The sequence below is a fragment of the Micromesistius poutassou genome (assembly GCF_964030765.1).
Source record: "Micromesistius poutassou genome assembly, chromosome: 12".
Taxonomy (NCBI): domain Eukaryota; kingdom Metazoa; phylum Chordata; class Actinopteri; order Gadiformes; family Gadidae; genus Micromesistius; species Micromesistius poutassou.
Window position 1 is genome coordinate 12,460,848 of NC_140282.1, and position 17,640 is coordinate 12,478,487.

Consider the following 17,640-nt stretch of genomic DNA (forward strand, 5'->3'; position numbering starts at 1 on the left):
TTCAGCGGTGGCTACAGATAGCACAAACATAAGAGATTCTTAGGATTCTCCAGCATTTCTAAAGACAGGTCAGCTCTCTTAGTAAAATAACCAGACTTTGGGAACAGCTGCTCAGTCCTGCTGCTTTGTGTGTGTGTGTGTGTGTGTGTGTGTGTGTGTGTGTGTGTGTGTCTGTCTGTCAGTCTCTTAGGCACACTCATATACGCACAAACACACACAAAAATGCACACTCACACCAACACCAACATGTGTGTGTGTACATGTCTGCATGTACACACACACACACACACACACACGCACACACACACGCACGCACGCACGCACGCACGCACACAAACAAGGTACCTGAACAAAGCCAGGTGTTGCTATTTTATTGAAATCTCAAAGACTTGCCTCAACTCTTACTTAAACAGTGAGCCTACATGTGTGATAGGCACTCTCAAGCCCAACACAAGAGGGTCACAAAATATATGTCTTTATTCCACTCAAATGTTCCTGGAACACACAAAAAAAATGACCCATGTGTCCTCAATGGTTGACTGCTCTTCTCATTGTGTATTATGTACAGACAGATAAAATCTTGATCCTACTGTGACACTGACAGTATCAGCTATCTTTAATCGTTAAAATGTACGGGAAGTTATTGCGCCGGTTGTCTCACATGGGAGGCTGAGGACAATCATAAATTGGAGAAACTGGTTCCATTTCCTGCAGCACTATATTTATATGTTATGGGGAATTATAGGATCATGTTGAATGGGATGTGTGTTTGTTTGAAGGGGCTGCTGAGGCCAGACCAGTAGAGAGACACACGGCCCACAGGCACATGCTAGGCCACACAAGGATACACTTGGCCACGGGAGACAGCCGTCTCTCTCGCTCCCTACTCTCTCTCTCTTTCGGTCCTGCGCTTTCTCCTCTCCCGGTTTCTCTCTCTCTCTGTCATTATGTCTCTCTCTCTCTTCTATCTCTCATGCTCTCTCTCTCTCTTTCTCTCTCTCTCTCTCTCTCTCCCCTCATTTAGGTAGCTCTAGGTCACTGTACCTCTCTCTCTCTCTCTCTCTCTCTCTCTCTCTCTCTCTCTCTCTCTCTCTCTCTCTCTCTCTCGCTCTCTCTCTCTCTCTCTCCTTAGCTGTTAGTCACTCTCCCTCTTTTTCTCTAGGTCACTGTCTCTGTGTGTGTGTGTGTGTGTGTGTTGCTCTCTGTCCATCAATCATTCAACAGAGCAACATTGAACAGAATGTATCAGGACATGCAGTAACAGCGAGAGAACGGAACAGAACAGACAAATGCATCGCTGGCACAGGAGAACAGTACCATGTGTAAAATAAAAGACGGCCTGTTAATGGAATTTGATAAGGGCCTGGAGAGGGTGCCTGATTTAATTTGCCCAAGTGTCGCTCACCCTTGTTACTAGGACTCTGTGCTTCAAGCTTGGAACACATATTTCATAGGAGGTGTTTCAAGTTTTGAACAAAGATTTGTGTTTTTCTGCGCAATCACCCATGGAGTACCATCAGAAGGAAACATGAGGGTGCCAAGATTGTGCCCTGGGTGATGAATTGAAGTTGAGACACCAGAATAAGTATTATTAAGACCGAGAGGCCAGAAAGAGTTCAGTCAATTTCAGGAGTCCAGAATTGAAGGGGCACTGAGAGTGGGAGTACCGTTGTGCTAAAGCAAGAAAGAACATCACAGTGTGAATGCACACGCACCAACACAACCATAAACACATGCACACAAACACATGCACACACACACACAGACACACACACACACACACACACACACACACACACACACACACACACACACACACTATATATATATATAAGTAATTAGGCTGGATTGTAACCTTTGTGTGGTTGTGTCTGTCTGTCTGTCTGTCTGTCTGTGTGTGTGTGTGTGTGTGTGTGTGTGTGTGTGTGTGTGTGTGTGTTTGATTCCCCTTTGGTAGTTTGAAGAAGAAAAAAGAAGGAAAGAGGAAAGTGTTGCTATGTCACAAGTCATGTCACGGTTGGGATCACCCTCAAATGTCAACCAGGCAGGGGACCAGAAAATAAACAATCCTTATCTCCAGACATTATTTCTGTAACACCATTGTTTGATTCAGACTTAGTGGTGGTGGTGGTGGTGGAGGTGTTGGTAGTGGTGGAGGGTGATAGTGGTGATAGTGATAGTGGTGGTGGTGGTGGAGGGTGACAGTGGAGGTTGATAGTGGTGGTGGAGGGTGATAGTGATAGTGATAGTGACAGTGGTGGTGGTGGTGGTGGTGGAGGGTGATAGTGGTGGTGGTGGTGGGTGATAATGATAGTGATGGTGGTGATATTGATAGTGGTGGTGGTGGGTGATAATGGTAGTGGTGTTGGTGGAGGGTTATAGTGGTGATAGTGGTGATGGAGGGTGATAGTGATAGTGATGGTGGTGATGGAGGGTGATAGTGATAGTGATGGTGGTGATGGAGGGTGATAGTGATAGTGGAGGTGGTGGAGGGTGCAGGGGGGGGGGGATAGTGGTGATAGTGATGAGGGGGAAAGATTGTGGTCTTCCGGCAGGCCGGTCATCCATCGTCTGCTAGTGTGTGAAATGAGTCACGAGGGCCGCGTGCGTCATTTCATTCAAGGTGCATGCGTAGGGCCACACTGATGAGAACAAACAGTGACAAAGAGAACAGAGGAGTCATGAGGCTGGAAAGGGGGAACAGGGGGGGTTTCATGACAAGATGAGGCTTCGAGGGAAGGTGGCCTATAAGAGGGGAGACAGAGAGTCGTTAGAGAGGTGATGCACACTATTTAAATCAATGGAAATGCTTTGTATGGTTTCTAGATATAGTTGGGGGCAGGGTTCTGGCTTCTGAACGGTTCTGTGTTCTGCAGTCTTCCTGTAGGCATCCTTGAGCAAGATGCACTAACACCTACATGATTATTAACGAGGTATTTTTGTATCTGAAACAAAAAAACAATCACCTTGGATAAAATGTCTGCTTAATTACTCGCATTTATAATGGAAGGTTTTATAAATATTCTGATGTGGAATCTATGATATGCACATGGATTATGTTTAAATAGTTATCCCTGGATTTCAACAACATAGCCATATAGAGTATATATGCTATGCATATGGATTAATATGTGTTGTACACAGTTTAGTTCTCTGCTCTTTTGCAATAGCACAATGTGTCACATAGTGTTGGATGATCTCATCTCATTTTACAGACTAAAGGCCTCAATGTCCCTCCTAGTGGCTGAATCTCACACGACATGATGATCTAGTATATAAATATACCGTGGAGGACTCTAAAAACCAAAATATTTTCCACTGGCTTTTCTCAAGTCAATATTGCTCAAAAAGCAGAGACTATAATAAGCATCCTTTCTGTGAGGGACTCTACCATGGCAACTTGTCCTAACCATGCCTTAATTAGCTGAATAACAGGACACAAGGGGCTCCTCTCCCAGAGGTGCCCAGGGTGTGTGTGTCTGTGGGAAGGGGAGGAGAGGGGGAGAGGGAGCAAGAGGGAGAGAAAGACACACTGTAGAGGACGTTGTTGTGAGACCTGTGAAGTGTAACAATACCCACAGCGTGTCTTCCCTGGGCTGGCTGACAGGGACAAATATTATGAAGGGTGGGGTCAGATACAACGTACCGCCTCTGTTTGGTGCTGGATCCCAGAGGTGATTGGTTATATAAGGAGGATGCAGATCATACAGATTCCTACACTGGATAACATTGTCGACACCCAGACTGATGTGGATGTCTGTTCTGACCCACCGTACTGTAGTCTCCAATTATTTAACTTAATGTTGTGTGGTTTTATCCATATCATGATTATTGATCATTGGTTAATTGGCTTTATATTTGTCCAATCAACCAATAATCTTTGACAGTAAAATATAAGTAAAATGAAATGTAAACGACGCTTTGTTAACTGTATTATATCAATGCATTGGCGATTATAGGCCTCCCGAACTCTGTGCAGGAGGTCTACAGGATGATACAGAGAGAGACCATGCAAAGGTAATAAATATCAGTGTTGAAAGCATGAGGAGGAGAGACCATAAGGCAGGTAAACAAAAGGAGAGAAGGGCAGAGATGGAGGAAGACTGAGGGAGAGAGCACGGAATGGATGGACTGCAGATGTCAAACGGGTCTATCTGCCAAGCGTGTCAGTACCACGCACTGTCCAAACGGAAAGCACGTTGACGTCACCCTGTTTGTGTATGAGTAAGCCTGTGTGTGTGTGTGTCTGTGGGGGGTGTGTGTGTGTGTGTGTGTGTGTGTGGGTGTATGTGTGTATGCAGACTGAATATGTGTTAATGTGTCTGTTTGTGTGTGTGTGTGTGTGTGTGTGGGTGTGTGCGTGTGTCTCTGTTTGTGTCTGTGCATATGTGTGTGGTTACTACCCACTGAGACTCAGTGTTTGACAGAGTGTACGAACATGTGAACATTTAGGGAGAGTGTTTTTTTGTTGTTTTTTTACCTCTGATGGGGCGGCTCCCTTTGCAAAGCAAACACGGTGACAAATGAGCCCCATGTGGAATAATCCAGTGCATTACTTCACCTTATCTAGTCAGCCCGCAACACACCAGACCCTGGGCTTTTAGCTGTAGCCCACTGGTACCTTGGCACTCGCTGAAATACACATGATTTGGACGTTGCTGCAAGTTGGATTTCATTAGCCTAATGAGACCCAGTTTGACGATAGCCTCTGTGTCTCAGTTCTAGCGTTAGGGACAAAGGGGACAAAGAAGGTCATGTGATATAGAATATTTTGAGTTGTATTACTGTTGCCCTACTTATCATGTCATTCGCAGGAGAGATTTACTGGAATAAAAGTCTTATTTTGGAGGAAAAACTCAGGATAATTATTGCAATGAAATTAGCAATTTGGTTTAACTGTTCGTAACGTCGGCCCTTAAACAGACGTAAAAAGAAGGAGCCAAAAACCACATGGTGTTTATAGCGTGTGTGGATGTGTGTGTGGCCATATGTGTGTGCATGTGTGTGTGTGTGTGTGTGTGTGTGTGTGTGTGTGTGTGTGTGTGTGTGTGTGTGTGTGCGTGCGTGCGTGCGTGCGTGTGTGTGTGTGTGTGTGTGTGCATGTCTATGTGTCTGTGTGTCTGTTTTTGCAATCTGTCTGTCTGTCTGTCTGTCTGTTTTAAATATAGAGGAACAAGGCCATAATTTTCCGCTCGGATGACTCCCATGCGAATAAACATTTCAATTACGGTGAATCAGAGACGTAGAGAGGAGGTAGTCATGCAGACACAGAACACAGACAGAGAAACTCGGTTCCCAGAGATTTTACCCTGTTTTCTTGTTCATCTTCCTTTCTTTGATTGGGTGATAATAGACATTTCCACAAACATATGCATACACTTACTGTTGCGCAAATAAGGATGCATTCAAAATCCATATTCAGCTATTAAGCTAAGATATTTTGAGGGGATATTTGATAAATAGTTACAAATCTCAATGATACATATTGAGACATCTCACTCAACTCAACATTTGAGTGAGTTAGATGAAGATTTAAATAAGAGATAAGCATGATTTTCCCATAGTGCAGAAACCATACTCCCATCACAAACTTACCAAGTACTATAAAATGATACATCATGTGATCAATGTTTCTATTTACTTTTATAAAAAAAGATTGCACAACATACATAATACGGCACATATTTTCTTCACCCCAAACCAATGTCACTCAAGCCACACCAATGTCCAACCTTGCCAAAACCAAACAAAAAAGAGTCAACAGTGTTGCACAAGGGAGCCGGCCTTAGGTTTACAGAACATCCGCACCTTTTTCCCCAGAGACGGCTCCTGGAGGCCAGGCTCCACAGGCTGGGGGCTGGGGGGCTGGGAGGTGAGGGGGTTGAAGACATCCAACAAAAGAGGAATCAAAATGGCATTACCCCTGTGTCTTCCCCAGCAGGTGGGGTGGGAGTGGAGGGCTCAAGGAAAGGGTGCGCGTATGTGCGTGTGTGTGTGTGTGTGTGTGTGTGTGTGTGTGTGTGTGTGTGTGTGTGTGTGTGTGTGTGTGTGTGTGTGTGTGTGTGTGTGTGTGTGTGTGTGTGTGTGTGTGTGTGTGTGTGCTATTGTTTGGCCCTCATTTACTTAAAAAGAGATCCAGGGCAAGCCACCCCGGATCCAACCCCACCCAACGCTTAGTCAGGCTCGGGTGGGGGTGGGGTGGAGCGGGTTAGGTGTGTTGCAATCTCCTCCACTTTTGGAAAACGATCCTGGCGTCTCATGGTTTGTTTGTGGTAGATTGTCTGGCAGGTTAATGGAGTCCTGGTCGATGCGTCTGGCATGGCAGGAGGTGTTTCACTTTACTGGAAGTGATGTTGTGTGCTGTGTTACCCTGTGTGTTAACAACCGTCAGTGAGGTGCTACTTCGTTGGTGAACCTCACCGATGACGCAGGACAGAGGGTTTCTGTAATGTGTGCTGAGGGGGGAAAGGAAAATGCCACGCGGGAAGCGCAGAGGGAAACCTTGAGACGAGAGGAGATAAAGGAGAGAAATGAAAGGAAAGGTGTGGAAGATAACATGAGTGTGGGTGCAGTAAAGAAATAAAAGCACACTGTAGCTATTGTTTCGCTTCATCTCAAATAACTAAACACTGGGACGTTAGTGTATCTATACGCTTAGCAAAGGAATTCCTCTTGTTTTTACTCAGTACTTGTAAAACAAGCCCTCATCCCTATAACTTTATCACACTAACCCATTTGAATGCAGGCCTGTTGGTTGATCCATTAATAGATGTGTGTCCAAATCATGTGTTCAAAGCAAAGTCTATCATAGTGTTATCCCTATGATGCTTTCGACCACACATCTCGATCACGTCACCTATCACAGAGCAACTTAGTTAGGACACAGGACCTTGAATATAAATATTTTGGACTGTATTCACTTTCTGCAACTGTGAGGTTTATCCATTACCAATATAAATATAAATGCTGTTAATATCAGAAAGCTGTTATACGAAAATAATCCATTATCATAATCTTATTACCCTATTCATGATATTTAAATGGGCTAATTTATGCGTATTAAATAAAACATTCACAGTTACTAAATTACTTAAAATTACACCAAAAAATGCAATCATAATACAACCTATACATCTTTTTATTCAACATTCAATTTGCTCGGACAAACAAACCACCAGAAAACCCAGTTGCAACTAGCCAGACGTGGCAGGCATTAATGCAACCCAGTAGATGTGATCCGCCAAGCTCCATCCATCATTCAGGCCAACAGATCGCACTCTGACAGCTTGATGGATGGCAGGGAGTAAAGGAGAAAGAAGGAACACACAATAGACTACCATCCTGCTTGTTGTAAGCCCTTTATGGTGCGAGTACACCAGAGCACTGTTCTCCCAGGTCACCACTGGAGACAAACAATATAATATATTGTTTGTCTCCAGGGCAGGTATACAGAGAATATTATTCCCTGGTCACTTGATCTGCAATCAAACCTAACCTACATTCCATGTCCATTCAATGTTTTGGGTTTTCATTTAAAGTGGGTGTCATTTAATGCTTTTACAGTTGGCCTCGGCTAACTTGCTACCTCGTGTCATTGTGTTTAAATGCTTTGGTTAGTCAACTGTAGTCCTCGGCTAACTTGCTAGCTCACGTCATTGTGTTCAAATGTTTCGGTTAGTCAGCTGTAGACCCAGGCTCACTTGCTAGTTCACTAGCTCACTTTAAAAAACACAAAACGAAAAACACACAGTAGAATATTTTATATTCATTATATATGCATTATTTTCCGTAAACATAACATTTCGTAAACATATAATGATACTTTGATTGGATACTTGAATTTTTACCTTCAACGTAAATTACATAGGCTTGTCCTGTCAATATCATTGCACAGAACAACCCTTTGTTTTATTTATGAAATGCACAGTAAGTGACAATAAATTCAGCACACATCTCACCTCCAAGCATCTGGATGGGCAAATTTCTTACTGTAGAAAACTGATCAAGCAGGTATTGTGCAAAACCTAAGCCACAAGCTGCAGTGAGCAAGCTCATATGTGCCCTCCCAACAAGTGGCAGAAAGGAGGAGCCCGCTAGCAGGTGACAAGGAGCCGCTTAAGTCGGCTATATCGGAAGCAACGAAGGAAGCTCAAGCTTGCCGGGGAATCTACAGAGTGTGCAACACCGGCAACGGAACCTATGCGAAAATTGACCGAAAGTCAACCCAAGCACACGATATCACGTGTAACCTTCTTAATAAACGTGAAACGTATGAGACAGGGGAGGCATACCGACGATATCGATGGTTAGAGGACAGGATATTGATGAGACCGGTTACAATCTGTAACCAGAGTAAAGAAGAGCCGGTCACTCTTAATACCAGCTGGGACAACCCCAGGGGACAGGAGAGATCGGCTTAAGCAAAGAGAAATGCTATGAATTGTAACAGCTCTGAGGGGCAAGCCTATAGCTAAGCTGTGGACGGAGCCCCAGACTCCAACACAGAGTAGCCGAGTGAGCCCCTGGTGATGTCCAGCATGTAAAAGTGGAAAAAGGGGCCGGAGGAAGACGCAAATGTCCCCCACCGATATGCCTTTGAGTAAAGCCGTAGAAGAGGCCACACCCATGTAGAGTGAACACCCAGCGGTGGCGCTAAGCCCTGCCAAGTGTAGGCTTAGCAAACACCCTCACATATCCAGCGAGACAGGCGCCCCTTAGAGAGAGAACGGCCCTTGGCAGTGTCACTTTAACACACAAACAACTGTTGTGTGGATCTGAACTCCAGCGAGTGATGCACATACATCAGCAAAATATATAGCTTTGCCTCTGGTTCACTCGAATGAGGTCGGGGAGTGGAAAGCCTTAAGCACAATGACCTGCGACCGAAAAGAACAACTGATGTTCTTGGGGAGGAATGCAAGATTGGGTCTGAGCAGAGCAAAAAAGCTGTCCTCGTTGCCAGACAGATTTGCCAACTCTCCAGCACGTTTGTCAGAAACTAAAGTCAATAAAAGTGCGTCTTAAAAGATAGATCGTCAAAAGAGACTTGAGACCGAGGCTCCAAAGAGTCCCTTGATAACCCCTGTAGTAGGGGGGAAGTGGGAAGATCCCAGGACACATGAACGCAGGTTTAACACGTAATGACCAATATGTGAAGACTATGTGACCAGCCGAAATGGTGCATAGACTATGACGGTGGAAAAAGCCAAACCCTTCTCAAGGAAGCACTGTTAGAAACGAACCATTCTTCCCAACTCCCAACGAGATGGGACAACGTGATTGCTGTCACACCGCATAGAGAGAGCGCCACATTTTGCCATGATGAGGGAGGAAGTGGAAGTCTGAACAGTGCTGATAACTGCTGCAGGCAATCCCCTGCAGAAACAACCTCTCAGAGGGCAAACCAAAACCGCCCAAGAACCACAAGTGGTGAACTGTCCCATGAGCTTGGCACCGGCCAAGCTCTTGGAACCACACGGCTGAACGACAGTCCTGTCTGATCTGCTCTAGAAGATGGTGAATCAGTTGGAGCGGCTGGAACGCATACAAGAGAGCCCCAAGCCAGCTCCTGCATGCCCTTGCATCTACCCCCAACGGAGGAAGATCCTGTGGGCTGCGAGAGAACCACATCATGCGGTCGGGTGTTCTCTCTGGACGGTCCACCTGAACCGTCCCGAACCTCAGACCAGATCAGTCTGATAATTGTCGGGATTTAACAACCACTCCTCTCGGCGAGGACCGCTGTGAGAACCAAGGTCCGCTCCCAAGTTCCAGGCTAATCCTATATGCAGGGCTCTGAGACTGAGCAGAATCTGATGTGCCCAAACCCAGAGCTAGACTGCTGCTCAGTGAAGGGCAGAGGAGCGCATTCTCCCCTGTTTGTTTATGTAAAAGTACTTTCATCACAGTGGAAAGTTCCAACACATTTATGTGTGCAGCAGGGGGCGTCTCGCCTCCATCTGAGTGGGCGGGGCAGCCCCCCCCCCCAAAAGTCTACTTAAGACGCTCACCAGTCTAGGCAAAGCCCCAAGTAGACTAGCCAACAGCTGGGGAGTGGAGAGCTCTTTCCCCAATTCATGGCGAAGCCCAAGAAGGAGAGATTATTTATCACCATGGTCTCTCGTCTCCCAGTTTCCTCTGAGTGGCTCAGGATCAGTGAATCATCGAGATAACAGAATATGTTACTCTCTCGTGGGCCAGAGAGTAACAGAATGGCAGGCACCAGTATTCCTACACCACGCCCATGAAGGCCAAGTGGAGAAATTTCCAGTGAGCCTTGAAAATAGGGACGTGTAAGTAACCATCCTTGAGATCCGGGGTTATTAACAAACGCCCTCTCTCACACATCGGAGAAACACTTGCGGTGGTGGTGGTGGGCTTTCTGAATTTCCTCACGGCAATTGACTAGTTGAAGATGCTTAGATCCAGAATGGGTCTCATCTCCCCTTATTTCTTGGGAACCAGGAAGTAGCGGGAGTAAAACCCTTGGTGTGACTTGGAGGTGGGGGGGGGGGGGGGATGACCCCCCAGTGACGACCCCCTTTTCCAAGAGACGAACCACCTCCGCTGCTAGAGCCACGCTCGCAATGGGGTCCTTGTCTCCACCAACCCCATAAAGGGTGGGGGATGGTGCTTGAACTAAATGGGATGTCCCCACCTCAGTGTGTTGTCCAACCATGTTGGTAAAATGCATTTCTTTCGCCAAGAAACATAGCGCTCAGAGTGGGTGAGGAGACAGCTGATAAACACACACGCTGTATTCCGAGGCACCTACCGCCATCAAAACCATGTGTGTTCCTTGTCTACAGGCGGAGAAACCACAACAGAGGGTAGGCCTACACCGGGCTGCTGGTGAGCCATGGAGGGTCGTGCCACGAGCCTTGTGGAAAGCTCCTTACAGCCAACAGACGGCGGGAGGAGGAAGAGGGGTAAAACTGGAAGGCCGCAGTTGGAGTTGGACGAAACCCGGGCCGCACTAAATACACACTGCCATGGGAAATGTGGGCGGGCCCATGTAGATTGGTACATTGTTGAAATCGTCTGTGCACGCGACTGGCCTCGAGTGCATTATGGGACAAGCCCAGAATGCAGAGCCTAGACTGCATAGCCTACATGGACTATAACTTGATTACAGCCCCTAACTTGAACTAGTGTTAATTATTGACATCAATTATTGACATCACAAAATATATAAATCCTTTGTGTATTTTGCCAACATTTAATAAACCATGTTGTTGATAGTATTCCCCACAAACAAAGCAATGGACACACCAGACACCACTCTATTGAACAGTGTATTACATAACAAGGGTGGAGCCATGTCACCAATTAGCCAATTAGACACACTCTGGAGCCAAGAAGACAGACATGATCCCACATGGACGATTTGTCCTCAATTCCCTCGAAACAGATGACATTTGTGCAGTTTAAGCAGAGCAGGGCTATTGAACGCTGCTGTTTTTTATGGCAGGCATCCTAGTATTTTACTGTGCTTTTTACAGTGTCGCCACCACACCATCCCTACAAAGTGACCGCAGCACTCTACACCCTGGTGGCAGCTTTCAAAAAGCCTTCCCACTCAACTGTGCTCGTGTCAGGGAAAGGCCATTGTGGGTTATGTTTATTTTGGACATTCCATTGACTGGAGCCTGTACTTTTGTATTTTTATAGTTTTTACAGTGGCCCTCCTGAAGTTTGAAGTGGTCGTTGTCTTCATTTATTAAGAGATACAGGGTTGGAACCCGTGGTAAGACAACCTGACCAGTTATCTACTTTAAGGTTAATGGAGTCCTGATAAAGAAGTAAGTTCTCCATACAGGCCTTATTCACCTAGCTAATCCACATTCCATCTCCTCTCCCAACTACTGTATAGAACCAATATGGCTGCTAGGTAACCATTCTTGATGGCAATATATTATTGCAAAAAAGGATATCACAATTAAAAAGTCACTATTTTCTGCAGTGACACTTCAAACATGTTTTCCTTTTACTATCAGCAATCATGTGGGCCTACTTATTAACATAATGCTTGCGTTTCTTGTCAAATAAAAGCCAAAGTACTTCCACCACTTGGTAGAAATTAACTTTGTCATCAAGACAGATTGAGTCTTTATTATGGTTCACTTGGATAGGAGGTAACTGTCCAATTATAATAAAGATGAAGCAAGGCCCTTATCCAACGGACCAAATCAACGTGCATGGGGAACTGTATTTCTTTGTTTAAACTAAAACAGTTTAAACAAAGAAACATAACATCCCAATCCCTCTAGAGGTCATGTGTTAGTCGTGAGCAGGGTTTTGTACAAATAATGTAAACTTGCCTGTGGACGGCCTGTAAGCAAGTCAGCTCCACTATGTAATTAAATTCAAAGATGACCTCAGTATTTCAGCCCAAAAAGTCCTTTGGTTAGACAATAACAGCAGTAATTTTATGGTTCATTGTATTCAAACAGTAATTATGTCCTTAAAATACAAAGAGTAGGCCTGACGTAGCTCTCGGTGTCCTTGCTGTGCTTTATATGTATATAATTAATTTGGCCTTCTTACAATAACTTGTAAAAGTCAATTACACATATGCATACATGATTAAAGTCATTCAAATGGTTTCGTCAGTTTCGCCATTAGCAATCTCTAGTCGCTTAAGAAAAGTTACGCTCAAAGTCTAGCCGTCATCCCTCCATTCGTCAATCCGTCACTCCATCCATCAATCTATCATTCGAAATTTAGTAGAGAGTGCCCTCTGCTGGTAGAGGCCTCCAAGTATCTTTTGATACGAAATAAATTAGCGATTTGTCGATTTTGAAAGAAGCTTAGTTCTATCATCGGTAGCAACTTTTATTATCGACCTATATATACATTAATTCAAATGAAAACGATCAGACTGTTGTAACCTGTAACACCTAACAAACTGAAATCGTGATTTTTCCCATTTCCATTGCGCATGTCCATGGTACAACACTGCATGCAGCGTCAGAGCTGCAGAATGTTCTCGTTGCCAGTTCTCGCGTTAATTGCGAGACCTCACTACGGAGTCTAATATTGGTGCGTCTATGAGGGAGCAATCGGCCCTTTGGGTGAGAGTATCTGCAATTCGAGAGAAAGACATCGTCTACAAAAATGACCAGTGGGTATATGTACATCTCTTCAACCTGTACACTCCTGTTTTACAGGAGCCGGCTCACAACAATGGTCTATATGATCCAACCGTCGTCTTTTTGTTTTCGTTTATTTGTTGTCTGCGGAACTGGGCTCCGTCTATGTATTGGGCTTGTCGTCGGCTTTTCGCCACGGACCACAACGCAGCACAGACCATCAGTCACTTTGTGTATAATCAGAGTCTCTCGGGATGTTAAATATATGTTCATTGGTCTCTATCGAGTGCCATGTGTTTATGCCCCGACATGTTTGTTCGTATTCCGGGTTATTGGTTTAGGTGAGCCGTGTGTATACACTGTATGTAGCTAGCTCCGATCGGCCTTCTGGACTTCCAGAGACAATACAATCACTGATTGTTTACATCTACCAACCAATAGCTTGTTCAAACATTTGCAAGGTGAACTTCGGTGTCACCCTGTTGCCCTCGCACCAGTGTGCTCAGCCTATAATGATATGAGATGATATAATACAACATTAGATGTATATGCGGTCTCCTGGGCATGTGGGTTTCCACCAGAGCATCTGCCACGTCCGCAAAACAATACGGTTTTCATGAACTATAACCCATGCCGTATTATTATGTACTTTGACCGCTGGGTTAATTTATCCTGTATATAGTTTCCTCTCTCTTCGTCTTGATGTAATCATGTTGAACGAGGCGAGATCCGTGTCTTTGACTGTAGACACCGTTACACAGGACGAGTGGGCCACTGGACCCAACTATTGCAGCCATTGCTGAACCATCTCCATGGCATTCAATCAGATGTGTTGTTGTTTACACTTATTGCCCCTTAGTTGTTTGTCATTGTGCGTGTTCAACAGATCTGTTTTTGATTTTGAATACATAGAAAAATATTTCTTATGTTGTTGTTTGATCCTTTTAAGATACCCTTACTTGAACTATTGTGTGACTGTACTTTTATAGAATTGTATAGCATTTTAATTCAGGATATTTATAGGCTAATTACAGTTGCTGTTATCATTGTAGGAGGAAACCAGCGTGAGCTTGCACGGGCGAAGAATGCCAAAAAGGCCGGCGACAAGGGCAAGAAGACTGAAGACGGGTTGTCTGCTGCGGCCCGTAAGCAGAGGTAAACTGTCTCCGCTGTTTATACATACGGGATGTATTTATCAATATGGAGTTTGACGAGGTTCATTGTTTCAAAGTGTCTAATGTGTTTCCACACCACTCCTGTTTTGCAGGGATGCTGAGATAATGCAGCAGAAGCAGAAGAAAGCGAACGATCCCGCTGGTGCAAAGGCACCTGAACCGGCTAAATAATGCCAATGAGTCTGAGATGACCACCCCCAGCCCTCATGAACGGCCCTTGCTCAACATTCTTCCTGATTGTGTATGAGAATATTGGTTTAGACTCAAAAATCAACGATCCTACATTGTCCCCCCGTGGCAGTTGACATTGCTTGTTGCTTATTGCAAGTGTAATTTTTGTTCTGGTGAAATTAAAGTCTGAGCAAGCAGACCCTCACCCCACCCTGATACCGCATGTCTCGTTCAGGGATGATCCGTGCTGCAATAGAACAATGGAACAATTGTTAACATTTACATGTTGATTGTGTATTTTTATATCAAAATGTCCCCTTATAAGGATCCAAATAAAAAAAACCTTTTTAGTTCATGCTTGCTTGAGTTCTTTTGCGTTACCAGTGCAGAGATCAAATGGTTTTGTTTTTTTGGTAGCAGATGCAAGAAGATATATTTCATGGTGTACCAGCTTACTAGCAGAACTTGTTCTGTCATCTATGTTGGTTCTCACAACATGGCTTTATTTACATAGGTTTTTACATAATGGCATTTATGGTATTGTATATACAGATGTATTTTTTTTTAATTATTTGTTGGACTATCAAATAGGTCATTATTGAAGTTTCAATAATGACCTATTTGTTCAGTCTCTGCACATTCACACCAGGTATAGCAGTAGGCTAAGTACAGCCTTGAGATTTGACCATAGACACCACTGCTGTCTTGGCTTTCTATGATAGGAAATCAGTCGATAAGGATCTAGTGAGTATGTTACAGTATATATGAGTTGCTATGATTCATGAATAAAATATGCAGAAACTTCAGAAAATTCTTACTTTAAAAAGAGGTCTGTCAGGATGGTGATGTTCTGATTGGTCTATACATATAAAACCTTAGCCTTGTGGGAAGAAGTCATGACGATGTAAAATATGGTCCCATGGTGTAATAATTAATAATGTTAAATAAATGGTTCCGTACATTTAAACTAAACGTTTTCAGCCAAATTGAACTTAACCGGTTTTTCCGGTTGAACTTAACCGGTTTATGTGTTAGTAGGGGTGTAGGGGTGCCTCATCATGTTCATATTGATGGATTTTCAATAACTTAAGGACAGAATATTTGTTAAATAGGCAAGTGGGAATGATGCATTGTACAGTAGTGTAATATACTGAGCCGCTATAGCCCAATATATTCATTAATTTCAGTCTCTCTTCCTCTACAAAATTAACGTGGAGTTAGCCAAGTTAACTAGTGCAGTTGCAGTTGCACTGATGGTATTTGCCCACCAGATGAAGATGTAGGGTAACTTTTCCCAATTTAATTTATAGCAATGTGTTCGTTTGTTTCTACGGAAGAGGATTAGGGCCATATCGAATTTTATTTTTTGAGTTCTGAGTTTTAAGTCAGAATTCTTACTGTATTCTCAGAATTCTGACTTTGATCTCAAAATTCTTACTTTAAAGGGGTAGTTCAGGATTTTGGAAATCGGGTCTCATTTCAAGTGAGCCAGGGTGTTATTCATCACTGGAGACCGCTTTCAACACTTCATTCAGTCCTTCTAGTTGCAGAAATCGCTGGTTCTAGGCTAGCGCAAGTCGAGGGGAACTGCTAGCTTGCCAATAAAAACGCTTTACCCACTCCAAAGTACACCCGATGCAAACCAATTATAATGCCCAACTATTGATGTAAATGTCTGTGTTGATATAATATAATAATATTAGAAATAAAGCTATCCTTGTGTCACAATGATCACATTACATTTTGGGGGACTACTTTCTCAGCAGCGGCGGAATTTCACTTTGCTCGGTGTAGCAACCAATTCACTACAGCAGAAGGTAAACAGAGAAGCGCACTCCAGGTAATATCAGTCCGCCGCTGCCATAGCTTGCTTCCAACTACAGGAATTATAAACTAAATGCAATGCGATGCAAGGTTAAGTTTATTTCTAATACTATTCAACGCAGACATTTACATCGATAGTCGGGCATTATAATTGGTTTGCCTCGGGAGTGGGTAAAACTGTTTTTATTGGCAGGCTAGCAGTTCGCCTCGATTTGCGCTAGCCTAGCACCAGCGATTTCTGTAACTAGAAGGACTAAATGAAAAGTGTTGAAAACGGTCTCCAATGATAAATAACACACTGGCTCACTTGGAAATGAGACCCGATTTCCAAAATCCTGACTTTCATGTGTCCCTAATCCTCTTCCGTTCGTTTCAAAGCCTTTTGAAGCCACATTTCTACCTTGACATGGGCTGTGTTAACGGAGCTTTTTTTGGCAGAAAATATGAATAACTTTTTAAATGGCAACGGTTCTAGTTTGCTCATGAATATTATTTTTGAGACAGTTGGTAATTAGTCTCATGCGAGTGGGCTGACGTGACCTCGCTAAGCAGCAGTCCAGCTATTGACTTTATACCATAAGCAGGCATGGCCTAATATAAACAATACTAGACTATCAATACAATATAGAAATATCCTGTATTAGAGTAGCTACTTGGGATTATTTTTGGCTGGTTTGTCAAAGTTTAAAACACATCTTAGACAACCATAGGGCATGTAGGCTATTGCCCAATCATTAGCTACAGTAATGATCCAGATGGATCAACCCAATCCATCATGGAGCAGCCTTCATGGAGTGATGGAACCTTTGACACAACGCGTTTAGCCTGTGGATGAAATGTGATGCTGTGGTGGAGCTTCACCCCTAGGCCTCCAGTGAAACAGTTTCCAGAACTCAGAACGTGAACTGGTCCTTGGTCTGGCCCTTGTTCTGAGGAGACGTCAGATCTGGTGCTGAGACGGGTATTCCAAGTGCCAATGAGAGCCCGACCCACCTCGGGTACATTGTGGCCGATAGCAGAACGGCCCCTGGACAGTTGGTTATTCTTTCTTGGGTGGTAGAGTCCAACCATCTTTTGGGTACTGAGAAATGTGCCAGTGGAGCTTTGGTATGGTGATAGCATAGTCTGAAGCATCTGTGGCGATAGAAATCGGTGAATCCGGAACGGATGCGCTAGCATGGTCAGTGTCAGGACCACTTGGCTCGAGTAGAGCTGACATAAGCAGGGAGACCACGCTGATAGAAAAGGTAGAACAAATATTTATTAAAGTAACTAAATACAAAACGTTATCAGTAATGGAAGCCAAACCAAAAGTGTAATGCATATCAGTAGATGGAGTATAAAGCAAAGTGAGGTGGAAAATGAGGAGCGCAGCTGCA

General features: G+C 44.1%; 1 protein-coding gene across 1 annotated transcript; it reads left to right on the forward strand.

Moving 5' to 3' along the window:
- Positions 1 to 13,005: 13,005 nt before the first annotated feature.
- LOC311356017 (small EDRK-rich factor 2-like) lies at positions 13,006 to 14,792 on the forward strand. Its single transcript, XM_084475798.1, has 3 exons — positions 13,006 to 13,123; positions 14,144 to 14,246; positions 14,359 to 14,792. Exons 1-3 carry the CDS (start codon positions 13,117 to 13,119, stop codon positions 14,435 to 14,437), a joined length of 189 nt encoding a protein of 62 aa, XP_084331924.1. The 5' UTR covers positions 13,006 to 13,116; the 3' UTR covers positions 14,438 to 14,792.
- The last annotated feature ends 2,848 nt before the right edge of the window (positions 14,793 to 17,640 follow it).